The 27,781-nt window shown below is 39.5% G+C and overlaps 2 protein-coding genes across 2 annotated transcripts; both read left to right on the forward strand.

Annotated features, from left to right (window-relative positions):
• The first annotated feature begins 2,534 nt into the window (after window positions 1–2,534).
• Window positions 2,535–11,255, forward strand: LOC121396053 (histidine-rich glycoprotein-like). Its single transcript, XM_041570646.1, has 4 exons — window positions 2,535–2,560; window positions 2,703–3,393; window positions 9,695–9,871; window positions 11,049–11,255. Exons 1-4 carry the CDS (start codon window positions 2,535–2,537, stop codon window positions 11,244–11,246), a joined length of 1,092 nt encoding a protein of 363 aa, XP_041426580.1. The 3' UTR covers window positions 11,247–11,255.
• Window positions 11,256–18,893: 7,638 nt separating this feature from the next.
• LOC108705380 (fish-egg lectin) lies at window positions 18,894–26,982 on the forward strand. Its single transcript, XM_041570729.1, has 4 exons — window positions 18,894–18,997; window positions 20,819–21,046; window positions 23,016–23,343; window positions 26,563–26,982. The coding sequence occupies exons 1-4, from the start codon at window positions 18,949–18,951 to the stop codon at window positions 26,729–26,731; spliced, it is 774 nt and encodes a 257-aa protein (XP_041426663.1). The 5' UTR covers window positions 18,894–18,948; the 3' UTR covers window positions 26,732–26,982.
• The last annotated feature ends 799 nt before the right edge of the window (window positions 26,983–27,781 follow it).

Raw genomic sequence — 27,781 nt, forward strand, 5'->3', positions numbered from 1 at the left:
GCAGTCCTGCTTCTCTCATTTGAAGAGTGATAGAAAGGATTTCCAGCCATGTTTTGCTATGTTCTTCTGCTTGCTCTAATGGCGCAGGGCCAGGGAAGTCAGGTGAGTAAGGTGCATACTGTAAGGATTCCTTAAAGGCTAAGCAGTGGGCAAACAGCCACTTTTTTTTAAAGTTTTAATATCTTGGGGTGAACTTTTAAAATGTTCCGGATACTTTCCTATAAAAAATATAAAAGTCTTCAGTATCCCTTTAAGGGATTTTTTTTTAAAGGAGTATACACAGGGCCAGATTTACATAGCAGACTTCCCTAGGCCACCTGCCGTTCATCGTCCCCCTCCCCTTCCTTGTGTACATGAGCAAATTTTCATCATTGGGTCTGGAGTACTGGGGATAAGTGCACAGGAAATTTTAAAAACTTCCGAACAAATACCACCCCCCTAAAATTCTGCTGCCCTAGGCCCGGGCCTTTGTGGCCTTTTCACAAATCTGGGTCTTAGTATACACCAATTTTTACATAACTGTAGGTAGGTTTTTTTTGAAGGGGCATATATTGAACTGTGTGTAAGAAGGGATACAAATCCTATAGTAGGAGCAATGTTTCTTATTACGCAATTAAAGGATAAGTAAACCTTTAAAATAAATGAATGTAAAATTAATGAGAGTGCTAATCTACGCACTTTTGTCATTTACATTCATTATTTATTATTTTTTCATTCCAAGATATTAAGGGAAACATGTACTGTTAATATAAATGAATTTTGTTCCAAACATCACACCTGCTGGTCAGTTTCCACCAGTCTGACACACAAGTAGTCAAAGGAAGTTGTCAGGAAAAAAGAAAGAGGGCTGCTCTGATGTTCTTACTGCTTAGGAAAAAAAATAAAACATTTCTCAATCTTTTCTAAGCAGAAAACTCAGAGTCTTTCTCCTGACACTTCCTTGACTATTTGATGGTCAGACTGGTGGGAAACTGCCAGCAGGTGGCGCTATTGTAACAAAATTCATTTATATTACAGTACTTGTTCCTTAATATTTGGAATGAAAAAAGAATAAATAATGAATGTAAATTACAAAAGTGCTTAGAATAGCACTCTCATCAATTTTAAAATCGCTTATTTTAAAGGTTTACTTATCCTTTAATGCAACAAAATGTTTCAGATTGTAAGGCTGAAATTATCATTTTCATATTCAGACACTGTATCCCGTATATTCCAAGGTAAAACGGGTACAAAAAAATGGAGATGATAATTAGGAATAGATTATATAAATGTCAATCCCAGTAAACAAAATATCATAGTGTAATTTAGTAGAGTAGGGTCATTTTAGTGTTATGATGTCTGTATTTTTATTGGTCTTCATCTTTTCTCACAATCAAGGAGGTGATTCTGCAGTCTCCAGGCCTCCTCCTCCACCCAAAAGTACTGGCCTTCCTCCAGCTGTCAGCCACGACCTGCACAAGCCATCGGGATACCCTGAGATGTTCGGGACTGGAGCATCTTTACCTCCAAAAAAAACACCCAATAAGCCTGGGGTGAGCAAAGCAATTTGTATTTTGTGACCATTTATGGAGATTTCCTGGTTGACAGTGACTACTTTATGAGATAAGGTCCTTTGAAAATCAAAAGTTTAACACTTCTTATAACCATTTTAAAATGATTTGGGTGATAATGTTCCAGCACCCATAATAGTTGTACTGTTTCATTTACATAGGGCTCTTATAGGCTTTCTAGTCTTTTCAATTAGTAGCAGTCTATAAGACTAGCATTCAAGTACAGCATTTTTGACTGACATAGTAGGGGTCATTTAACTTCTGCTGCAAATTCTGGAGCACAAAACAAAGTTCAATGCAGACCTTAATTTTGATGACAGTGAACTTGTTATGGGTTACTGCACTACAACTGGGCCAAGGTTAAGTGAATATTGTATGACTTTACAGCAATCAATGTATGCAGCAGGTCTAGCAACCCATAGCCATCAGCTAGCAGCTATTATTTATTGGTCACATGTTCTGTACCACTGGCAACCAATCAGCAGGGATTTACGATTTACTTGTCACCTGTTCCAAACAATGCATCTGACTGGTGGATGCGGGTTACTAGATCAGAGGCAAACATGTCACTTACTACTTTACCCCCAAAACTTTGTGCACCAGAAAGGGGGCTTGTCCAGAGTAACAAGGAGTTGCTAATTGCATTTAGTGGTTATATTTATTCCTATGAAGCACTTTAAGGGAAAATTAGAAATGGACAACTTTATTGACCTTGAAATTCCACTACAACTGTTTCTAGATTAAAAATCAGCTGTAAGCTCCAGTAATTTAGGCCTGATATATAACCTTTCTTTTATAAAGTATGTTGTATCTATAAAAGAGAAATCTAGGAGGGTAGGGTCATTTTTAAGTGAGCTGACACACTGTTCCACTCCTAGCATAAACTTCAACATGGGAAAGCTGTCCCCACTGGAATCCCACATCACACAATAGAAGTCCCACATCAAGCAGGAAAAGTCCAACATCACAAAAGAGAAGTCCCACATGAAGCAGGAGAAGTCCCACATGAAGTAGGAGAAGTCCCACATGAAGCAGAAGTCCCACATCACACAAGAGAAGTCCCACGTCAAGCAGGAAAAGTCCCACATCAAGTAGAAATCCCACATCACACAAGAGAAGTCCCACATCAAACAAGGGAATTCTCACATGAAGCAGGAGAGAAGTCTCACATGAAGCAGAAGTCTCACATGAAGCAGGAGAAGTCTCACATGAAGCAGGAGAAGTCCCATATGAAGCAGAAGTCCCACATCACACAAGAGAAGTCCCACATCAAGCAAGAAAAGTCCCACGTCAAGTAGGAGAAGTCCCACATCACACAAGAGAAGTTCCACATGAAGTAGAAGAAGTCCCACATCCCACAAGAGAAGTCCCACATCAAACAAGGGAAGTCTCACATGATGCAGGAGAAGTCTCACATGAAGCAGGAGAAGTCTCACATGAAGCAAGAGAAGTCTCACATGCAGCAGAAGTCTCACATGAAGCAGAAGTCTCACATGAAGCAGGAGAAGTCCCACATCACGCAATAGAAGTCCCACATCACGCAATAGAAGTCCCACATCACGCATTAAAAGTCCCACATCAAGTAGGAGAAGTTGAACACCATGCAGAAGTAGTCCCTCATGAAGCAGGAGAAGTCCCTCGTGAAGCAGGAGAAGTCCCTCGTGAAGCAGGAGAAGTCTCACATGAAGCAGGAGAAGGCCCACATCACACAGAAGTCCCTCCTCCTCATACAATAGAAGTTCCAGATCATACAGACCATTCTGCCATTGCCCTCAAGTCAAGTGGAGAAAAGAGACCTGAAGGGTTCAGAACCAGAGCTCCCCTGCCTCCAAATAACTCTGAGGTAAGCAAAGCAATTATCTAAGCAATTATAAATATGACCATTTATGATACAGATGGGCAGCTGAGAATTGTTATTAAACAAGAGCTGGGGGTGTTCAGGTTGCCAGTGCCTACTTTATAATATAAGGTCACCATCAATCAAGGGTTTTTGTTTTTCTGCATATATTAGTTATCAAAAGTTGAAATTATAGAGTGTGGCATCTAGATTGATAATAGTTGTATTGTTGCCTTTTTGTATGAAACCTACGCAATATTTATGAGCTATGTAATCTTATTAAATACGCATAGTAAGAGTAGCATGATAGTACAGAATTTGTAAGTAGATCCAGCAAGAACAAACTGGGTCTTGTGCACTCTCCTCTTGTGGTTGAAGACCTCACGGCACATGCCAGAAACACAGATTATGCAATTGCAAGATGGGCCCTCTGACTCTCTCTCTCTCTTCTTTCTGTCACCCTTCTTTGTTAATTTATTCTCAATTGTTATGATATTATTGTATGTATTATTGTATGTATTATTGTGATATATAACTTACTGGAACTCAGTGCAAGTTCTAGTTCCCACTTTTTCATTTATGTTAATAGAACCCTCACAAGGGACGTGTAGTCTTTTCTCATGCCAGTATTATAACTGCAACATTACAGAACCACACCCTTAAAGGGTCAGTTGAAAAGGAAAGACAATATAATGTGTTTGCTTCTGAAACACAACTACAGTTTATATAAACAAGCTGTTGTGTAGCCATGGGGGCAGCCATTCAACACAGGATACACAGTAGATAACAGATAAGTACTACTATAGTTTAATAAACAAGCTGCTGTGTAGCCATGGGGACAGCCATTCAAGTACAGGATACACAGTAGATAACAGATAAGTACTACTATAGTTTATATAAACAAGCTGCTGTGTAGCCATGGGGGCAGCCATTCAAGCACAGGATACACAGTAGATAACAGATAAGTACTACTATAGTTTATATAAACAAGCTGCTGTGTAGCAATGGGGCAGCCATTCAGCACAGGATACACAGTAGATAACAGATAAGTACTACTATAGATTATATAAACAAGCTGCTGTGTAGCCATGGAGGCAGCCATTCAAGCACAGGATACACAGTAGATAACAGATAAATACTACAATAGTTTATATAAACAGACTGCTGTGTAGCCATGGGGCAGTCATTCAAGCACAGGATACACAGTAGTTAACAGATAAGTACAACTACTATAGTTTATATAAACAAGCTGTTGTGTAGCCATGGGAGCAGTCATTCCAGCACAGGACACAAAGTAGTGTTATGTTCTGGGTAGCCGAGGATGAGTAGAGTATAACAGTGCTTTATTAGCAGACTTATGCAGCCATTACACAACAGTAACTTTCACTTTTAAGCCATCCAGGAAGTATGCACAGTATAAGTCTGAGCACAGTGACATCTACAGGCCATTTGTATAAACACCACATATTCCCCCTATAGTAGGAAAGCATCTGGACAACTATAAGAACAGCAACAATTATACAGTATGCATTTTAAAACAATATTATACATTCTTCACATCACAAAGTCCTTGGTCCATGCAGCTAGGTTTCTGATTCTATCAGTACGCCTTATAGATTCACTTTCTTCAGGGCTATTGCAGTTAGCATCAGGAGTAGGAAAATTACTTCATCAAATGGAGCTTCTCCAAAGTCAGATCTAACAGGAGCAAGACGACTTGCATTCCATATGTGTATGGTCCTCGCTGGCGTCTTACTTCAAGTGGTATAGTAAATTTAGATTGTCCTTGTTTCAGTATTCCTGGTTTCTTAATTCTGACTAAAGATCCAGGCTGAAAGTGTTCTTCTCTGGCACCACATTTTCTATCAGTATAAGCCTTGCATTTGACTTGTTGAGGTTTCACAATGTCAGCAGTAGATGATTTTGTAGGCACAGTATTTTGTGGAAGTTTGATGTCTGCAACATATAACTCAGTGCGCATCTGTCTGCCATGTAATAATTCAGCAGAAGATGATTGGGTTGTTGCATTGCTCTGTAGTTATGTAGGAACTCTGTTGTAAATACTTTCCAAGATTTCCCAGTAAGATTTGCTGTCTGTAGTACTTCTTTCAGACTTCGGTTGAATTGCTCGATTTCTCCATTTGCTTGTGGTTAATACACTGAAGATTTCCTATGTACAATATTCCTCTCTCTCAGAAAGGATTCAAACTCATATGAGACAAACTGTGGTCCGTTGTCTGATATTAACTCTTTTGGATTACCTTCTCTGCTGAAGACTGTAGACAGAAATGTTATTACTGTAGCTGATGTTATATGAGAAACAAATGCAATTTCAGGCCATTTACTGTAATGGTCTATCAAGGTTATAGCAAATCTACAGTCTATAGGAACATCTGTAAAAGGACCAACAATATCAATAGCAAGTTTTCCCATGCTGAATCAGGAAATGGTACTGGTTTTACATCTGGTCTGAACTCAACTTTGTATACAAACTTCTTCTCACAGCCCAGTGAAGTGTTGCTTTGTGGTAAAATTTTAGATACAGGCTGTGGGGCAGGCACTGGTGCTGTAGTAATGAGACCATCAACTAATTGTAGGTTTAATGCAGCAAAGAGATCCCTTCCAAGTATAGCAGTTCCCTTATTCACAATGTAAAAGTCACATTTTGCAGTATCTGATTCAAATTGTACAGTCACTGGCAAGCAACCAAGCACAGGGATTGGATCCTTTAAAGGGATCCTGTCATCGGAAAACATGTTTTTTTCAAAACGCATCAGTTAATAGTGCTACTCCAGCAGAATTCTGCACTGAAATCCATTTCTCAAAAGAGAAAACAGATTTTTTTATATTCAGTTTTGAAATCTGACATGGGGCTAGATATATTGTCAATTTCCCAGCTGCTCCAAGTCATGTCACTTGTGCTCTGATAAACTTCAATCACTCTTTACTGCTGTACTGCAAGTTAGAGTGATATCACCCCCTCCCTTTCCTCCCCCAGCAGTCAAACAAAAGAACAATGGGAAGGTAACCAGATAGCAGCTCCCTAACACAAGATAACAGCTGCCTGGTAGATCTAAGAACAACACTCAATAGTAAAAACCCATGTCCCACTGAGACACATTCAGTTACATTGAGAAGAAAGCAGCAGCCTGCCAGAAAGCATTTCTCTCCTAAAGTGGCAGGCACAAGTCACATGACCAGGGGCAGCTGGGAAATTGACAAAATGTCTAGCCCCATGTCAGATTTCAAAATTGAATATAAAAAAAATCTGTTTGCTCTTTTGAGAAATGGATTTCAGTGTAGAATTCTGCTGGAGTAGCACTATTAACTGATGCGTTTTGAAAAAAACATGTTTTCCAATGACAGTATCCCTTTAAGTAACTGACCAGTTTCAGGGCAGTTGCAACAAGCGGATCTTTTGCAAAGTATTTCAAGAAAATCTCCTTTGGTAGTATAGAAAGAGCTGAACCTGTATCAAGCATCAGGTTAATGGAGTGTCCCTTGTCAGCAGAAGCAGTACTGACACTGACATATAAACTTGTCTGGAATAAATGTACCAGCTTTATCCACACTTAATACTGTGACATTTGTAGTAGTGACTTCATGAACATCTTTAGCAGAACTACTGCAGATCTTAGCAAAATGTCCTACCTTTTTGCATTTGCAGCACCGTTTAGCTTTTGCAGGACATGTAACATAATTTGCAGTGTGTTTGTTGAACCACAGCGAATGCAGTATTTTTAGTTGTATTTGCTGCACGGTTTTTGCAGTGTAGGTGAATCCCTTTCCTTAGCAACTGTATTTTGCCTGTGACTGTGCATTACACAGAGTTGAATTCACAGTCTGTATATTCCCAGCAGTTCCCTGACTGAGCTTTTAGCCTATGCCACTGCTGTTTCAATTTGGCTAGCAACTGTAATAGCCTTTGCAAGGGTTAAATCCTGCTCAAGGAGCAGTCTCTCTCTAATGCGATGTGAGTTTGTTTTTTCCACTATTTGGTCTCTTAGCATTTCATCTGTTAAGGTGGCCATACACGGGCCGATAAAAGCTGCCGACAGACCGAGTCGGCAGCTTATTGGCCGTGTATGGGGCCCCCGACGGGCTTCCCCGATCGAGATCTGGCCGAAAGTTCGGCCAGATCTCGATCGGATGGGGTTAAAAATCCGTCGGATCGCGGCCGCATCTGTTCGTTGATGCGGTCCCGTGATCCGACCGCCTGTTTGCGAACGTGAAGGATCCGATCGTTGGCCCTAGGGCCCACGATCGGATCAGCCCGATATTGCCACCTCAAGGTGGGCATATCGGAGGGAGATCCGCTCGTTTGGCGACATCGCCAAACGAGCGGATTATCCGTGTATGGCCACCTTTAGATTCCCAAAGTCACAGGTAACAACCAGCTCTCTCAAAGCTGCTACAAATTGTTCTGTGGATTCGCCATTACGTTGTCCATGTTGGCGGAATTTATATCTTTCAGCAACCACATTTACTCCTGGCATGGAAAAAATATTTATAGCAGTAAGAGCAGTTTCATAACTATCATCAGGTGAAGGTAATGTATAGAATATACACTGTCCCTCTGCTCCCAGGCAGTGAATTAGTAAAGCACACTTTCTAGCAGCAGAAATCTCCCCTTCGTCAACAGCAATAATGTAATTTTCAAACATACGGATCCATGTATGGTAGGCTCACCAGGGTTTGGAAGAAAAGGTGTAGGCTGCTGCAGAGGTATAAGAGCCATCCTGTTGCCAATTGTTATGTTTTGGTAGCCAAGGATGAGTAGAGTATAACAGTGCTTTATAAGCAGACTCATGCAGCCATTACACAACAGTAACTTTCCCTTTTAAGGTGTCCAGGAAGTATGCATAGTATAAGTCTGAGCACAGTGATATCTACAGGCCATCTGCACAAACAACACAAGTAGATAACAGATAACGTCTGAAGAATCCTATTGTATACTATAGAGCTAATCTGTTATCTGCTGTGTATCCTGTGCCTTTTCTTCTTTCTCAGCTGTGAATGGCTGCCCCCATGGCTACACAGCAGCTTGTTTATATAAACTATAGTAGTACTTATCTGTTATCAACTGTGTATCCTGTGCTTGAATGGCTGCCCCCATGGCTACACAGCAGCTTGTTTATATAAACTATAGTAGTACTTATCTGTTATCTACGGTGTATCCTGTGCTTGAATGGCTGCCCTTGGCTACACAGCAGCTTGTTTATATAAACTATAGTAGTACTTATCTGTTATCTACTGTGTATCCTGTGCTTGAAGGGCTGCCCCTTGGCTACACAGCAGCTTGTTTATATAAACTATAGTAGTACTTATCTGTTATCTACTGTGTATCCTGTGCTTGAATGGCTGCCCCCATGGCTGCACAGCAGCTTGTTTATATAATCTATAGTAGTACTTATCTGTTATCTACTGTGTATCCTGTGCTTGAATGGCTGCCCCTTGGCTACACAGCAGCTTGTTTATATAAACTATAGTAGTACTTATCTGTTATCTACTGTGTATCCTGTGCTTGAATGGCTGCCCCCATGGCTACACAGCGTCTTGTTTATATAAACTATAGTAGTACTTATCTGTTATCTACTGTGTATCCTGTACTTGAATGGCTGCCCCATGGCTACACAGCAGCTTGTTTATATAAACTATAGTAGTACTTATCTGTTATCTACTGTGTATCCTGTACTTGAATGGCTGCCCCATGGCTACACAGCAGCTTGTTTATATAAACTATAGTAGTACTTATCTGTTATCTACTGTGTATCCTGTGCTTGAATGGCTGCCCCTTGGCTACACAGCAGCTTGTTTATATAAACTATAGTAGTACTTATCTGTTATCTACTGTGTATCCTGTGCTTGAATGGCTGCCCCATGGGCTACACAGCGTCTTGTTTATATAAACTATAGTAGTACTTATCTGTTATCTACTGTGTATCCTGTACTTGAATGGCTGCCCCATGGCTACACAGCAGCTTGTTTATATAAACTATAGTTGTGTTTCTGAGGCAAAGACACCAGTTGTACCAGAGGAACACAATAGTATGTTATATTTACATTACTTTAGGACACTTTCACAATTCCTTTAACTGTTCTTTTAACTCTTATCAATGCAATTGTAGCAGCATAATATGTCAATGCTAGAAACAAAGCAAGTAACCTCTAATCCTACTAATCAGTAGTTACCAATCAGGGAGAACACACCTATTGCAAAATATATGTGAATAGGATATATTTATTAATTTATAAAAGTGTAATGATAACTACTTTTAAGACAGCTGACACATTGTTTCATCCCTAGCATGGCAGGCCTAAGAGATATGTTCATCATGGGAAAGCTGTCCTCATTAGAGTCCCTCATCATACAGGAGAAGTCCCACATCACACACACTATTCTTCCATTACTCACACGTCACATGAAGAAAACAGACCTGAAGGGTTCAGGACTGGACGTCCCTTGCTACCCATAAAAAATGAGGTGAGCAAAGCAATTAGCATTTTGACCATCTATGGGAGTGACTAACTATAAGAGTGACCATCTATAGGAGTGACCAACTATAAGAGTGATCATCTATGGAAGTGGTGGACAGCAAAGCATTGTAGTTAAACAAGATCTGGAGTTTCTCAGGCTAACAATGCCTACTCTATGACATAAAGTCTCCTGTGAATCATTATCATATGTCTTTTTTTTGCATATAAAAGTAATAAAACCCTTAAACTATAGTTTGTGCCAATCGGAATTACACACCGTGGCACCCATAATAGCTGTACTGTTGCCTTTATAAAAGAATTTGACTGAGCATTTTGGCAAGATCAGTTTGTAAGACCAACATGAGACCAAGGCATTTTTAAGCTTCTCTAGCTAAATCAAACTGGGCCTCATAATTTCATGCACTCTCCTCCTGTTAATGTAGATCACATGATGCATCTTTAGTTTCCTGTTGATTATAATAATAAAAATTATCATGTGCTGGACGATTTGTCAAGGAAGTTGTCAGGAATATAATTAGAAACCTCTCTCAAATCTTTCCTAAGCAGAAGAACATCAGAGCAGCCTCTTTCTTTCTCCTGACAACTTCCTTGACTACTTGGGGGTCAGACTGGTGGGAAACTGACCAGCAGGTGGAGCTGTTGGAACAAAATGCTAGTACATGTATCCCTTAATATCTTGGAATAAAAAATAAATAAATAATGAATGTAAATTACAAAAAGTGCTTAGAATCAGGGCCGGATTTACATAGCAGGCACCCCTAGGCCCACTGTTGTTCGTCGCCCCCCGTCCCCTCCCTTTAATTCAATCATATTTTTATCATCGGGTCCAGAGCATTGGGGATTGGCGCATGGGAAATTTTAAAAACTATCATATCTCCTGCGCCTCTCCAGTGTTTCTGAACCGATCTAGGTGTGGTTGGGCAGCAGGTCGCCCCCTAAAATCCTGCTGCCCTAGGCCTGGGCCTTGGTGGCCTCTCCACAAATCCGGGCCTGCTTAGAATAGCACTCTCGTCAATTTTACATTCACTTGTTATATAGGTTTACTTATCCTTTAACCTTGCAGTACAACATTCTTAGCCATGAAGTTGCAGCACTTTAGTATTGGGTCTATTTGCTGTTTTACATTTGTAATGATAAATACTGACACATTATTCCATCCCCAGCATGGCAGACATACAAGAAATATGCACCATGGGAAAATTGTCCCTACTGGAGTCCCTCATCACACAGAAGAATTCCACAACGGCAGCAATGGAATAGGCCGTTCTCCCAGACCAGACCATTCCACTTTTACCCGCAATGACAATTTAAGTGAAGAAAAGAGACCAGAACATGGTCGGGAAAGAGAAAAGAAGCATTAGTAAACAAAAGTAAGTCTTATGATGCTGTATCCAGTTGTCTCCCTAAATTATCCACTGCTTTATTATAGGACAGGGTCCCCAACCTTTTTATACTTGTCAGTCACATTCAAATATAAAAAGAGTTGGGGAGCAACACAAGCATGGGGTGCCAAATATGGGCTGTGATTGGCTATTTCGTAGCCTCTATGTGGACTGGCAGCCTACAGAACACTCTACATGGCAGCATGTAGAGCAGGGGTGTCCAAACTTTTGGCTCGCCGGGCTACATTGGAAAAAGAAAAATTGTCTGGGGCCACACATGAAATACACAAACACGTTTGATTTGTAAAAGTAAAGGAAATACACAGAAAAGAACTTCTATGCCAGTTGGATAACCAGACGGAGCTATACACTGGAATATGGGACACCTGGATATTAAATAGACGTATTATTATATAGTGAATAAAGTGCCCCTTCTTGTAAAATATAAGGATATTATAAGTTAACGAGGAGTTTCATGACTATATAAAAACACAAGGCCGAGTGTTTTTATACAGGTCATGGAACTCCGAGGTAACTTCTAATATCCTCATATTTTGCAACTGGGGGTACTTTATTTATTATAATACACACGTTTCAGGGAGTCATGTGACAGAAATGACATCAGAACTCACCATTTATAACTGATGACATCAGAACTCACCTGTTTATAAGGATAGAATTTATAATATTCATGGCTGTTGTGTATTATATTATTATTATTACTAACTGGGCAATGGGCAGAGTCCCCCCTCCTCCTATTTCATCAGGAACCAAGCGTTTCAACCTGGGCCGCATTCATATGCATCCTGGGCCGCATGTGGCCCTTGGGCCGCAGTTTGGACACCCCTGAATATTCTGTTTTCTTGACAATATAAACTTGACAATATAAACAGGCCTTTGGGTAGGTGTTATTACTGAGCAGGTTTCAGTTATTATCTATAACCCTATTGAACTGCTTTCTTTTACAGAAACAAAAAAAATAAAGAGGACATGAAGTACATTGGATGTAATTATTATTATTATTATTATGCAATGGTGAAACCAATAAAATGATAATAAATATTTTGTGGCTTTGTTTCGTTTAATCATCAGACCAAAGCAGTGCTAATAGCCACCCGGATTTATTAGTGAAAAGTGTTTGTGAAGAGGTTGCCACATCAGAGGCCCACACACACCAGCTCCAGGCCCCCGACCCACCCTCCTCCAACTTCACGGCCCCGACCCCCCATTCCGTCAATCTTCAGGTCCCCCCCTCGTCAGCTGCTGATGACGCTCCTCTTCTTCTATTGGTCGGGGCAGGGAGAGATCAGTGAGAGCAGAGTGCCAGGCAGGAGGGAGCGGATCTGGGCTGGCAGGACCCCTGGAGGACCCCAGGCCCACCATGTTTTTCCTGGTGTCCAGCAGGCCCAGTAAATATTCTTGGAAATATACAGGTGAAGTCTGATATGGGGATGTTCTCTTGTATTTGTAGCCAAGTTATGAACTAAGACCAAACACTGGACTTGCAAATGGAACTTTAACTTTAAAAAAGCTTAAGTTAGTTGGGCATCTGGCATTAATATATCATCTAGTTCATGATTCAAGGTTTTAAACTGTGCTGTATGTTAAATGCCTCCGTTTGAAAACTTTAGATCGTGAGCCCACTTTCCAAACTATTATTCCTCCTCTCCTCTTTATTTTCCGAGTCTTTTATCTTTACATACTATACTCTATTCTTCCATTATTAAGCCTCTTTTTTCCCATTAAGAAATAGAGAATGACCATGAAATAGGCCAAATGGTTATAAGCAAGTGAGCCACTGACACCTGGGCCCACCGGGAGTTTTCCTGGTATCCAGGTGGGCCAGTCCGACACTGATAATGTAGATATTTTATATATAACTAGGGTTGCCACCTTTTCTGGAAATAAATTCCGGCCTTCCTATATATTTATCTTTTTTCCCTATTAATAACATTGGGATCAACCATCATTTTTACCAGTCAGGCTGGTAAAATACTGGCCAGGTGGCAACCCTATATATAACACATATGTGCAATATCCAGCACCCCCCAGCAGCTACAGGTAGACATAAATTTGGCAGTTCTATGTCATATGAATAATGTGGCCCCATCGATACTTTTGGATCTCTTTACAAAGCCCTTTACAAATCAAAGCTACTGTAGTAGCATAAAGATACAGATTACACAGTTACAGGCCTAATAACAGGAGCTGGATTACAGGGGGTACTGTATATTAGTATTTATTATAAGTGAGTCATGTGACACAAATTACATCACTAAGCACTGATTATAATCAATTAAAATGTGTTGCTGTTAAAGGATAAGTAAACCTTTAAAATAAGTGAATGTAAAATTGACGAGGGGGCTATTCTAAGGACTTTTACAATGTACATTCATTATTTATTCTGTTTTTATTGCGAGATATTAAGGGATACATGTACTGTTGATATGAATGAATTTCTTTACAACAGCGCCACCTGCTGGTCATTTTCCCACCAGTCTGACCAGCAAGTAGTCAAGGAAGTTGTCAGGAGAAAGAAAGAGGCTGCTCTGATGGTCTTATGCTTATTTCTTAAGGGGGAAAAAAATAAGAAACCTTTCTAAAATCTTTCCTAAGCAGAAGAACATCAGAGCAGCCTCTTTCTTTCTCCTGACAACTTCCTTGACTACTTGGTGGTCAGACTGGTGGGAAATGACCAGCAGGTGGCGCTGTTGGAACAAAATCCATTCATATTAACAGTACATGTATCCCTTAATATCTTGGAATAAAAAAAGAAATAATGAATGTAAATTACAAAAAGTGCTTAGAATAGCCCCCTCATCAATTTTACATTCACTTATTTTAAACGTTTACTTATCCTTTAAACAATTTCATATTTCTCTTAAATTATTTTGCAACATTTTTAACAGTCCTTAAATTTCCAAAAAGGACTTTTTATTGAAATGTATATTTGTCCGTGCAGCTTTGCTTAGAGCTGATGAAGCTGAGAGACAAGGAGACAGGTGGCAGCAGAGCCCTCTACTGTTCAGTTTTCGGTAATTCAGCAAATATCTTTTATCCAGCTGAACTATTTCTGAGAAATTAAAGAATGATTATGTGCTGGTATTTCAGAAATGTATAGCCTTGGGATCAGACCATTTCCCATAAGCGATAGTGATTACACAAGAGCAAACTCACAAATTCCAACATTCAGAGTTATTGTAGGAGCAGGAATTGCTTTAAGCCCACAGCATGCCATGGATAGCGCAAAGATCGGAGGCCCATGGGCAGAGGGGTCCCCCAAGAGATGCTAAGGAGATTGGGTGGGTTGTGTGTGGGCAGAGCTTGTGGGAAACCAAGATTGAACAATATTCCTTGTTCCTCCATCCTCTCTGAAGGGTTCCGTTCCTCTCAGAGGGGTCGGCACTTCTCCCACAGTAGATCACTCTGCACGTTTATTACGTCACACGCGCCCCTTCATCATACAGAGCAAACTTACCAATGTACTTTATAAACCAGCACAATTAACTTTTTACTTCAACCCCTAACAACACTTAAAGGGCATGTAAAGGCAAAAAACTTAAATTTTTTATGAAAAATAAACCTATCTCCAATATAATGTACTTAAAATATGTGCACATGCTCCATGTAGTCTGGGCTGCTTAGGGATTGTCATAAATGATCAAAACAGCACAAGTCAAATAATATCTGCCAGAAGCCGATACAGCAAGACTGATTAATAATCAGAATATACAGACTGCACTGGGTCCTGTGTTGTCATGTAATCTAATGTGGATTTTATAGTTTTTGTATTGTTTAATACAAACTTTCTCCAACTCTGCAGAACCAGTGGCTGCAGCAAAATAATCCTCCAAATAGAATCCCAGTTTATCTGTTTATATCTGGCTCCATGATCTTTGTCCCTGCAGCTGGAGTTGGAAACAGTAAAGGGGATGTAAAGGCAAAAATAAAATCCAATACAAATCTCTACACAGTCGCCGACTGCTCTACAGGGAAACAAACAAAGCTGCTTGAGTTCTGCATGGTTGGGAAGTAAGACGGGGCTCCCCCTGCTGTTCATAAGTATGATTGTTTCCCTGCAGAGCAGTTAGGGACCGTCTGACAATTCCTATTCACAGCAGTAAAGGAAGGGAGAATTTCACTGCATACAGTCAGGTTTCTTATAAAAACGGTACGCAATTTTTAATTAAAGTATATTGGATATAGGTTTCTTTTTCTCAGTCCACAGTAATCCTTTCATATGGAAATGTGCCCTCTACCTCCCCAACTCTCCCCTATGCTTCTGTGCATCCCACTCTGACACCCCAACTGTACTCTTTACCTACAACATTGCCCAGTTTGCCTCCCTATGATGACCTATAAAATTGTTGGACACCCAGAATAAGGAGTGTTAGAGAAGCATAAGGGAGCCAAGCAGAAGACAAGCAAAAATGTGCAGAGCAGAGACCAGAAATATATGGTAGGAGTTAAAAAAAAACAGTTGGCTGGAATCTTGAGAAATTAAAGAATAATTATGTGCTGGTATTTCAGAAATGTATAGCCTTGGGATCAGACCATTGAGGGTTCAGTTATGTTGACTTGGGTTGAATTCAGATTTTTAGAACCAAAAAAAAAAAAAAAGAGTTGCAAATCTGGCCTAGAACACAACATTTCAATTCAGACAATTCTCAGCTGTTAATCATATTTTGTCACATCTCTATGTCTGAGGCAAAACCAGCCTATTGGGTTTATTTAATGTTTAGATTATATATACATGTGATAGAATGAATACTATTTGCATTTTGATAGAATGAATGCATTTTGCAATGCTGATGTTTTATTGCTTGTTATAGAAAATGACATTTAGGTATTTTTTGCCATTATATGGCTCTTAAAGGAGAACTAAACCCTAAAAATTAATATGGCTAAAACTGCCATATTTTATATAGTGAATTTATTGTACCAGCCTAAAGTTTCAGCTTGTCAATAGCAGCAATGATCCAGGACTTCAGACTTGTCACAGGGGGTCACCATCTTGGAAAGTGTCTGTGACACTCACATGCTCAGTGGGCTCTGATTGGCTGTTGAGAAGCTAAGCTTAGGGCTCGTCACTAATTATCCAGCAGAAAATGAGCTTCCCTGGCTGTAATATAAGCTGATGCTACAGGTTTGCTGATTATTAAATTCTGATGCTAATTGCACTGGTTTCTGTGCTGCCATGTAATAATTATCTGTATTAATTACTAATCAGCCTTATATTGTGACATTTCTATTCTATGTGTACTGTATATTGTGAGTGGTCCCTAAGCTCAGTAAGTGACAGCAGCACAGAGCATGTGCAGTGAATCAGCAGAAAAGAAGATGAAGAGCTACTGGGGCATCTTTGGAGACACAGATCTTTACTGCTAAAGGGCTGTGGTTGCCTTGGGCTAGTACAGAAGCACAAAACATAATGTACAACATTTCTACCTACTTCTTTACCCCAATCACTTTTAGCCAAAATATTTTTCTACCTTGCTAAATTCCCTTGGTAAGATTCTTACTTATTGGGCATAGTAAATATGTGCAATGAATACCTGTGATCAAAGGGGTTGTTCCCATTTGAAAGAACTTTTACAGTTATGGAATCTGTTATCTTCAATGCTTGGGATCTGGGATTTTCCAGATAATAGATCTTTCCATAATTTGGAACTTCATATCTTAAGTATACTATAAAATATTAAACCATTACATAAACCCAATAGGATTGTTTTGCCTTCAATAAGGATTAATTATATCTTAGTTTGTACCAAGTTCAAGCTACTGTTTTATTAAAAGGAAAACATTTTCAAAAATCTGAATTATTTAGATGAAATTGAGTTCATGGAAGATGGCCTTCCCGTACTTTGGAGCTGGATAATGGGTTTCCAGATAATGGATCCCATACCTGTATAATGAAGAGAATCCATTGAGCTCTTTTGTTATTTTTTAGCTCAAGTGGTCTCCGGTAACGCGGGCGTCGATTTTCAAGTTTCATGATTTTTTTCACAAATTTTTTGCGTTTCACAAATTTCGCTGGAAATTCGAAGCGAAACGGGAGAAATTCGCCCATCACTAAAAGACACACATCCATCAAGTTCAACATTTGGGGTTACATTTATCAAGGGTCGAATTTCGATTTCATGTGATTTTTTCAAAACTCCCATAAACTTCAAATTCCACCAATCCAAATGTATTAATAAAATAGAATTTTCACAGCTTGGATGAATTGAATCGACCAGAAAACTCGAATTTTATTCGAATTGGAAAAACTCAAATCGAATTGGAAAAACTTGAATCGAATTAAAAAAATGTCAGGAAGGCTGCAAACATCACCAAATTGATCCCTGGACCTCCCCCATTGACTTAAACAGTAATTGGGCAGGTTTAAGGTGGCGAATAGTCGAATTTGAGTTCTTAAAGGGCTAGACTGTGATAAATCTCAAAATTCAAATTCAAATCAAGTTTCCTTGATAGAAAGGGAGGATCAGATCATGTTATTAGTACTTTACTGTTTATTCAAGCAGCAGTATATATCTAACAAACAGCAGCTCTGTTATATCAGGGAATTTTTGTCTAAAGCTGGTCATAGACGCAAAGATCTGATCATACGAATCGAGAGTCTTGACATTTTTCATCCGGCGGAGATCGGTCGTTTGGTCAGTCGGACAGGTTAAAAGATTTCTGTCGGCTGCCGATAATATCTCTGCGTGTATTGCCGATCGTACGATTTTCAGTGGGAGACTGTCACCAGCTTTGTCGGACATAACTGTCATACGATTGCTGTCAGGGGCAGAACATCGGCCGATCTGTTCTTTTACTACTTTATATGATCTGAATGGTTAGTGGCAGGTCGGGAGATGGAGAAGTCTGATCGTACGTTGATTCGTACGATCGAATCTTTGCGTCTGTGGCCAGCTTTAAGTCAGTATTGCCTTGTAATATTCTGTACTGAAATCCATTTCTCAAAAGAGCAAACAGATTTTTTTATATTCAATTTTGAAATCTGACATAGGGCTAGACATTTTGTCAATTTCCCAGCTGCCCCAAGTCATGTGACTTGTGCTCTGATAAACTTCAGTCACTCTTTACTGCTGTACTGCAAGTTGGAGTGATATCACCCCCTCCCCCCCCCAGCAGCCAAACAAAAGAACAAAGGGAAGGTAACCAGATAACAGCTCCCTAACACAAGATAACAGCTGTCTGGTAGATCTAAGAACAGCACTCAATAGTAAAAACCCATGTCCCACTGAGACACATTCAGTTACATTGAGAAGGAAAAACAGCAGCCTGCCAGAAAGCATTTCTCTCCTAAAGTGCAGGCACAAGTCACATGACTGGGGGCAGCTGGGAAATTGACAAAATGTCTAGCCCCATGTCAGATTTCAAAATTGAATATAAAAAAATCTGTTTGCTCTTTTGAGAAATGGATTTCAGTGCAGAATTCTGCTGGAGTAGCACTATTAACTGATTCATTTTGAGAAAAACATGTTTTCCGATGACAGGATCCCTTTAATCTATCTCATGAACTTCCAGCTGATAATGGTCTCTGTCACTATTCTCACTGCTCTGCCCCCCAGTCTCTGCCTCTCTGTCTGGGAAGGGAGGAGTATAATGATCTTATTTATATCCAAGAATGGATTTATAGTCCAGACTATTCTTTTATCTCAACCCAAAGGACAACATGCTGCTCCTCATCCTCCTACAAGTGCTCTGCACCGGAGTCACGGCAGGTAATTAATTCTATTCTGCTATTTGTGTGTTTCTGTACATCTCTTCTACTGTGCATGGAATCAGAAACTTTGTATTCCCTATTTTGTCAAGGACCTGCACTCCAAAGTTTGGTGAAAAACAAACAAATAAATAAATATATATATAGATGTCTGGATGCCGACACAATTCGTATAAAGGTATATGTTGCCGGGTGCAAAAAAAAAGCCCAAAGGGATAAGTATATGACAGAAGGAGGTTCACACTCACTGGTCTTATGATGAAATAAAAGTGTTTATTTATCAAAAATAGGGACTAATATTTCGGCTAGCACTAGCCTTTTTTTTCTTTTGAAAAAGGCTAGAGTGCTAGCCGAAACGTTAGTCCCTATTTTTGATTAATTAAACACCCACAGTGTGAGCCTCCTTTCGTCATATATATATATATATATATAATAATATATTATATATATATATATATATATATATATATATATATATATAATTATTCTCTCTGTAATATTAAACAGTACTTTACTTGATCTAAATTAAGAATAATTAAAGGAAGCAAAAAAATCCTATGCGTTTATTTAATGTTTCAATGATTTTCTAGTAGACAAGGTACAAAGATCCAAATTACAGAAAGATCTGTTATCTGGAAAACCCAAGGTCCCGAGCATTCTGGATAACAAGTCAACAACAAGTTGGCCATCTTAAATATGTTGCAATATATGGACTAACAATCCCTGTTTTGTTTAAAGGGTAAGGCATTTTTAATAGCTTAAAGGGGTGGTTCACCTTTAAGGTAACTTTCAGTATGTTATAGATTGGCCAGTTCAAAACAACTTTTCAATTGGTTTTCAATATTTATTTTTTTATAGTTTTATAGTAATTTGCCTTTTTCTTCCGACTCTTTGCAGCTTTTAAATGGGTGTCGCCGACCCCTTCTATAAATTAAACGCACTGTAAGGCTACAAATGTATTGTTTTTTTTTTTTTACTTTTTATGACTCATCTTTCTATTCAGACCATCTCCTATTCATATTCCAGCCTCTTATTTAAATCAATGCATAGTTGCTAGGGTAATTTGGTCCCTAGCTACCAGATTGCTTAAAATGCAAAATTAAGAACTGCTGAATAAAAAGCTAATTAACTCAAAAACCTTAAAAATATCACTCTCTCTACATCATACTAAAATTTACCTTAAAGGTGAACCACCCTTTTAAGGCACAAAATGTCTCAGTGTCTTAAATTTATTGAAACAGGTATGGGACCCGTTATCTGGAAACCCGTTATCCAGAAAGCACTGAGTTATGGAAAGGCCGTCTCCAATAGACTCCATTATGATCAAATAATCCAGATTTTTCAAATTAATTTCCTTTTTCTCTGTAATAATAAAACAGTACCTTGTACTTGATCCCAACTAAGATATAATTAATCCTTATTGGAAGTAAAACCAGCCTATTGGGTTTAGTTAATGTTTACATGATTTTCTAGTATACCTAAGGTATGAAGATCCAAATTACGGAAAGATCCGTTATCAGGAAACCCTCAGGTCCCGAGCATTCTGGAGAACAGGTCCCATACTTGTAATGGGTTGAGTGCAGAGGACCTTTTGTATTTGTATATATATATATATATATATATATATATATATATATATATATATATATATATATATATATATATATATATATATATATATATATTACAGCCATATCTGTTGGATATATTGGCAAAGCTGCTAGAAGAAGCAAATACAACAACTATAAATGTATATGCTCAGGGGTCAGTCAGGAGAAATGTAAGAGTTTTTATTTACAGCTGATACTCTGTTAATACACAGAAATGTCCTGCACAGTAATGCCTGGGAAGCTGAAACAGCTGGATGCTGGGAAAGGAGAGGTTTTTGGGGTGTCAGAAGATGACAAGGTTTACTTCTGGCATTTAAATCAGTGGACACAGATTGCAGGGAACGGATCACATGTGACTGTGGGACCAGCAGGAATTTGGGTCGTCAACAAGTTCAACTTAATTTACAGGCTGCAGAATTTTGAGTGGATACGTGTATCAGGTGAGTATAAGTGTTTGTGCAGACACACAAATTATGGAACAGGTATGGGATCCGTTATCCGGAAAACCCGTTATCCAGAAAGTTCCAAATTACAGAAAGCCCGTCTTCCATAGACTCTCTTTTATCCAAATAATCCAAATTTTAAAAAATGATTCCTTTTTCTCTGTAATAATAAAACAGTAGCTTGTACTTGATCCCAACTAAGATATAATTAATCCTTATTGGAAGCAAAACCAGCCTATTGGGTTTATTTAGTAGACTTAAGGTATGAAGATCTAAGTTACAGAAAGATCCTTTATCCAGAAAGCCCCAGCTCCTGAGCATTCTGGATAACAGGTCCCATGCCTGTATAGCTTGGGGTCCTGTGCCTTATTTGCAAACATAATGAGGGAAATGTTAGGATTTGCTCATAGGCATATGGCTAGAAAGTGCAAAATGACCTTTTTTTACAACCATCCAACTGTCACAATCAAGGGGCCAAAATAGAGTTTCAGGTGGCCACAGACAGGCAGGTATTTGGCAAACAGAAAAAGCAGCAACACAAAATAGAAAGGCAGGCACTGGCACAGGCATGGGTTCCTAAATGTAGGCACTCATAAAAAAAGGCAGGGTTGAGGATATGTACTTACAAAAACAGGGTTAATATACAAACATCAGGCTACTGGCAAGGCTAGTAACAATGTACACAGTCCAGGCAATGGTAAAGGGCAGTCAGTATCCAGACTCAGCTCAGGAACAATAGTTACAGGAACAGTTACAGTTGCAAGAGATTGGCAAAGTCTGGCATCGAAATTGCTTTGGGTGTTTTTCTAAGTACTTTCAGAATTTACATGTAATTATTTTTTTCAGTTTCAGAGTTATTTTATTTTTTCAGTTTCAGATTTTGTTTATTAACTGCCATTGTAATGAATTTTGTAAGAACAAGGCCACCTGCTGGTCACTTCCTGTAACTGTACAGTCAAGGAGAACAAGAGACTTGTTCTGATGTTGCTCAGGAAAGATATGGGGAAAAGGCATCTGCAGCTTCTGATCTCTTTCCTGAGAAGAGCAACATCAACATCAACATCAACATCTGATGCGCCCCTGCTTTGTGTTTTGCACCTTGCTCAGCCATAAGATATGACGCCTTTGGGTGTAGCACTAGGTGCCAAAATTAGCTCTTAATGCAACCATCACACTTCCATTCACTAACATGCTCTCTTCTGTATTTGTATTATAATTGTAGGCACGCCAACTTTGGGCATTCTGTGCAAAGCTTAGTTAAAGGGATTCTGTCATGATTTTTATGGTGTCGGGTTTTTTTTCTAAATTACACTTACACTGCAAATAATTCACTCTACAATATATACATTTAATTTCTGAACCAGCAAGTTTTAGTTGTAATATTGGTGTGTAGGTGCATCTCTGGTCATTTTGCCTGGTCATGTGTTTTCAGAAAGAGAAAGCACTTTAGGATGGAACTGCTTTCTGGCAGACTGTTGTTTCTCCTACTCAATGTAACTGAATGTGTCTCAGTGGGACCTGGATTTTACTATTGAGTGTTGTTCTTAGATCTACCAGGCAGCTGTTATCTTGTGTTAGGGAGCTGCTAACTGGTTACCTTCCCATTGTTCTGTTGTTAGGCTGCTGGGGGGGGGAAGGGAGGGAGGGGGGTGATATCACTCCAACTTGCAGTACACCAGTAAAGAGTGACTGAAGTTTATCAGAGCACAAGTCACATGACTGGGGGCAGCTGGGAAACTGACAATATGTCTAGCCTCATGTCAGATTTCAACATTAAATAGAAAAAACATCTGTTTGCTCTTTTGAGAAATGGATTTCAGTGCAGAATTCTGCTGGAGCAGCGCTATTAACTGATGCGTTTTCAAAAAAAACATGTTTTCCCATAACAGTATCCCCTTAAGCTTTTCATGTTTTGTTGTAATATTTTTGATTTAATTTGTTTTTTTCTTATATCCCCCCCCCCAAGGACTCTTCAAGCAAATAGATGCTGGGGGTGATACATTCCTAGCTGGAGTAAATACAGAAGATAATATTTACTGCCTGAACCAGGACAAATTAACGGAAACTGCCGTTACCTTCACACAAATTGAAGGGAAGCTCATGTACTACAGTTGTGGTCCCCTCGGCTGCTGGGGTGTTAACAACGTCTATGAGATCTATTACCAGAAAAATGTGACGCAGACATCTTGCAAGGGAACAAGGTCTGTTCGAGTGTCAGGAAGTCTTGCCATGGTGGAGGTGGGAACAGACGGATCTGTGTTTGGTGTGAACCAATATGGCAAAGTTTTCAGGAGGTAATGCCACAGGGCAGTCATTCTGGGACCTCTTAACATTTTCTGTTGTTATTATTTGTCCTTGTTCACCTTATGTAGGACACTGAGCAGTGCAAGGTACAAGCCACTAGTGATGTGCTGGCTGGCCCGATACCCACGGGAACGGGCCAGTTCGGGCTGACCTTGCACACTTCGTCAAATGTCGCCTTCCGGGGTCGTCTTTTATAGACGCCGCACCTACTCGCCTCACGCCTTTTGTGACATCATGTTCGGGGTGGCGCGGGTCTATAAAAAGAACCTGCAGATGCAGACGGGTGCTGGCCAACGGAGGGTGGCTTAGGGTCGGGTGCGGGTCAGAGGCACATCACTACAAGCCACACAAAATCTCATGCTTTCACTTGGTGGCAACAACTTGTATCTACTGATTTCATAGCCACCCCCCATATTGGCAGACCTCAACCCAATGTCATAAGCAACATAGTGATCCAGTCTTGGCATTTTTTAAAACCAACTATTAATAATATATATATATTTAACACTTAGGAGCAGATTTATCAAGGGTCGAATAGTAAATATGAATTCAAGTTTTCAAGTGTCAAAATTCACACATTCAAATTTGAATTTAAATTCTAATGTGAGATTTATCACACCTCGACCATGGAAACAGTCCTAATTCGAATATTCGCCACCTAAAACCTGCCGAGTTCATGTACAAGTCAATGGCAGAGGTCTGTTGAGCCATTTGGAGATGTTAATAGCCTTCCTGAGTTATTTTTTTGAAAAAAACTCTATTTGTACAAATCGAATATGTTTTGAAATTTCATATCGGAACCATTCGGTAGAATATTAGCCATTCTCATTTTTTCTTAAATAACCTCCCAATCGAATTGTTAGTATATTCGAATTTAAAAAAATTCACATTAATTAGAAACACGACCTTTGATAAATGGGCCTCCCCATGTAATAACTATCCTGCCGATATGTATATCTTAAGGGCATATGTATAGAAATTAGGAAATAAACAAATACCACGCTCCACATATTCAGCCAATAAAAATGCAATTATTATACACAGAGGCTACTAAAAATTCAGTTGTAAAGAGAACCCTGAATACTCATAGATACTTGGTGGAGTACAGAATTGCTCTTGCTCACTTGCCCTGACTACCTTACACCTCTGTAGTGTACTAGGACAGCATGCTAGTCTGTGATTTGCTAACTTAATTCACAGGGTCTCTGTTACCCTGGCTTCAATAATAATTACCTTAGGGTTTAACCTCTTCTTCTTGCATATTGAGGTCTACCTCCTCCTCGTAGTCCTCAGAAAGAGACTTGCTTCTGTCAAGTTGTTTCAAATATGTTATTAAATCACAAAGACCGTCCTGGGTCTAAGCTTGTTACTGGAGAGAATAGTTTGAATAGTAATGAAATAGAAAGTAATGAATAGTAATGAAATTGTCGCATAGGCATCTTTTACCCACCCTGCCATCTGAGCTGGCAGTTTTGTAGTGGAGCCTTGAGATTTCTGATATGGTGAGCACCTATGATTCTTAGCTGCTTGGATAGTGTAGAGCAGGGATCCCCAACCATTTGAACCATGAGCAACATCCAGAAGAAAAAGGAGTTGGGAAGCAACACAAGCATTAAAATTACTCTTGGGTTGCCAAATAAGTGCTGTGATTGGCCATTTGGTAGCCCCTATGTGGATTGTCAACCTACATTGAGGCTCTGTTTGGCAGTACACCTGGTTTTTATACAACCAAAACTTGCCTCCAAGCCTGGAATTCAAAAATAAACACCTGCTTTGAGCCCACTGGGAGCAACATCCAAGGGGTTGGAGAGAAACATGTTACTCACAAGCTACTGGTTGGGGATCAGTGGTGTAGAGAGAATGGGACCTGGTACCAAGTTGATCACAATGAAGGCAATAACCCCTGGGAGGAATAGGTTGTAAACCATGGAATAAACAGGTTAACTATTATTATTTATTGATATGAGTTCATAGGGTTGTCTGTATGGTTATGCTACTGATGGAATTGTGATGATATTCTGGGCAGTTGTCACTTTTGCTGTTCTGAAATGGACAGGAGAGTGGAAGGTTTGGTGGTGGCTGGCGTGGATCAGGGACCTGACCTAAACTGACCCAATTGTCTGTTTGATAAAGTACAGTATGCTGGTGATACATGTGGCAGAGTTGTTGTTGTACCTACTGCATGTAGCCATAGGAATCTACTCAGAGTAGGTGTATCCCCATGGTCCCTCTATAGATAAAGTAGTTTGTGAGGGACTACAATGTAATTGTGATGACATACCTTCTGGTTGTTGTTTTTTATTTTCCTGGAAAATTGGCAAGGAAAAGGAAGATTGGGTGATAGCTGGATCAGGGGCCTACCCTAAATTTTCCAACTTTCACTTTTGTAATGTAAGTAGGTACAGTATGCGGGTGATATATGAAGTTGTTGTACTGTATATACCCATGAGTAGATGTCTCCCCTTAGTCTTTCCAGAGATAAAGTGAGGGACATCAGTGTAGTGTGGACTTGTAGGTAATTGTCATGTGTCCTACAGCTAAATTCAGCTGTGTTTAATACACTTTTTCACAAAGGGCAGTAAAATGAATTCATTTATTCATTGGCACAAAACACTACCCCAATTATTAAGCTGATACATGCCAGTGACCCTTACACAGTACTGGAGTGTGGAGCTGTACTGAAAGCATTGAGGTGGGACCAAAGTTTCTAAGCAAACAGCACAACACAGTATAAAGCAGTAGTGGAGGGAAAAATGTAGAGGCGTATGGCATCCACAATTAAAGTCCAGATAATTGACAGGGAGTCTGGGGTTCGACAGTGGAGGATGAGCATTTCTGGAGTTTTCTTGGCAAGAACATTACAAAACAATACATGTTTCTGATAGTCTACCCGTGTTACCAAAATGAAGCACACCATCATACTTTGGCTCTTGCCTTTAAAGCAAGAGCAAAAGCAATAAATGTGTTTAAGGCAAGAGCCGAAGTATGATGGTGTGCTTCATTTCCCTTTTCTAAAAGAAGTTGTTCTACTTGTCGTGGATGTGGAAGTGGGTGCCGAAGATAAAGTAACTTTGCCCAATGTGGCCCAGTCTGACACTCACTACAAAGCAGAATGTGTCTGTCAATAAAGGCATATGGTGATAACTCAATAATGTTTCCTCTGATGAATTCTGCCATTATCTAATCATAATTATTTCTTTACTTTTCAGAGTGGCTATCAGCCCCAAGAATCCTGTGGGAACCAAATGGGAAGGCCTGGATCTTTTTGACAGTTTCAAACATGTCAGCTACGATGCTGGATTCCTGTGGATTATTGCTGAGAATGGCCGCGTCATTAGATGTCCCTATCCTGAGTCTATACTGTCAAGCCTGTTGTAAACCCAGAGAGCTCACAGTAAAGCCTGCTTCAAATAGTTACACGTAATGTTATGCTAGTGTGATAATTTGTATAGCTGAACTGAAAATCTCAGTATTTGTTTTGGTGATGCACCGTCACACATCCCATTGCAACCCCATACCTCCCAACTGTCCTGCTTTTCATGGCACAGCTCTGATTCACCACTCCAATCACACAATTCTGGATCAAATGTCCATGTTACACTAAAAAAATTAAAGTGTTTAAAAAAGAATGACACTATAATGTCCTGTTGACCTGCACTGGTATAAATGGCATGATTGTTTCAGAAACACTACTATAGTTTATATAAATAAGCTGCTGTGTAGCCATGGGGGCAGCCATTCAAGCACAGGATACGCAGTAGATAACAGATAAGTACTACTATAGTTTATATAAACAAGCTGCTGTGTAGCCATGGGGGCAGCCATTCAAGCACAGGATACACAGTAGATAACAGATAAGTACTACTATAGTTTATATAAACAAGCTGCTGTGTAGCCATGGGGGCAGCCATTCAAGCACAGGATACACAGTAGATAACAGATAAGTACTACTATAGTTTATATAAACAAGTTGTTGTGTAGCCATGGGGGCAGCCATTCAAACACAGGATACACAGTAGATAACAGATAAGTACTACTATAGTTTATATAAACAAGCTGCTGTGTAGCCATGGGGGCAGCCATTCAAGCACAGGATACACAGTAGATAACAGATAAGTACTACTATAGTTTATATAAACAAGCTGCTGTGTAGCCATGGGGGCAGCCATTTAAGCACAGGATACACAGTAGATAACAGATAAGTACTACTATAGTTTATATAACAGAGAGATTAAAAACAAACAGAAAAAAACATATGGGGGCCCATTCACTAAGCTCGAGTGAAGGAATAGAGGAAAATAGAGGAAAAATAGTTCGAATTTCAAATGTTTTTTTTGGCTACTTCGACCATCGAATTGGCTACTTCAACCTTCGACTACGACCTTTGATTCGAACTAAAAATCGTTTGACTATTCGACTATTCGATAG

Source organism: Xenopus laevis, chromosome 7S, assembly GCF_017654675.1.
Source record: "Xenopus laevis strain J_2021 chromosome 7S, Xenopus_laevis_v10.1, whole genome shotgun sequence".
Taxonomy (NCBI): domain Eukaryota; kingdom Metazoa; phylum Chordata; class Amphibia; order Anura; family Pipidae; genus Xenopus; species Xenopus laevis.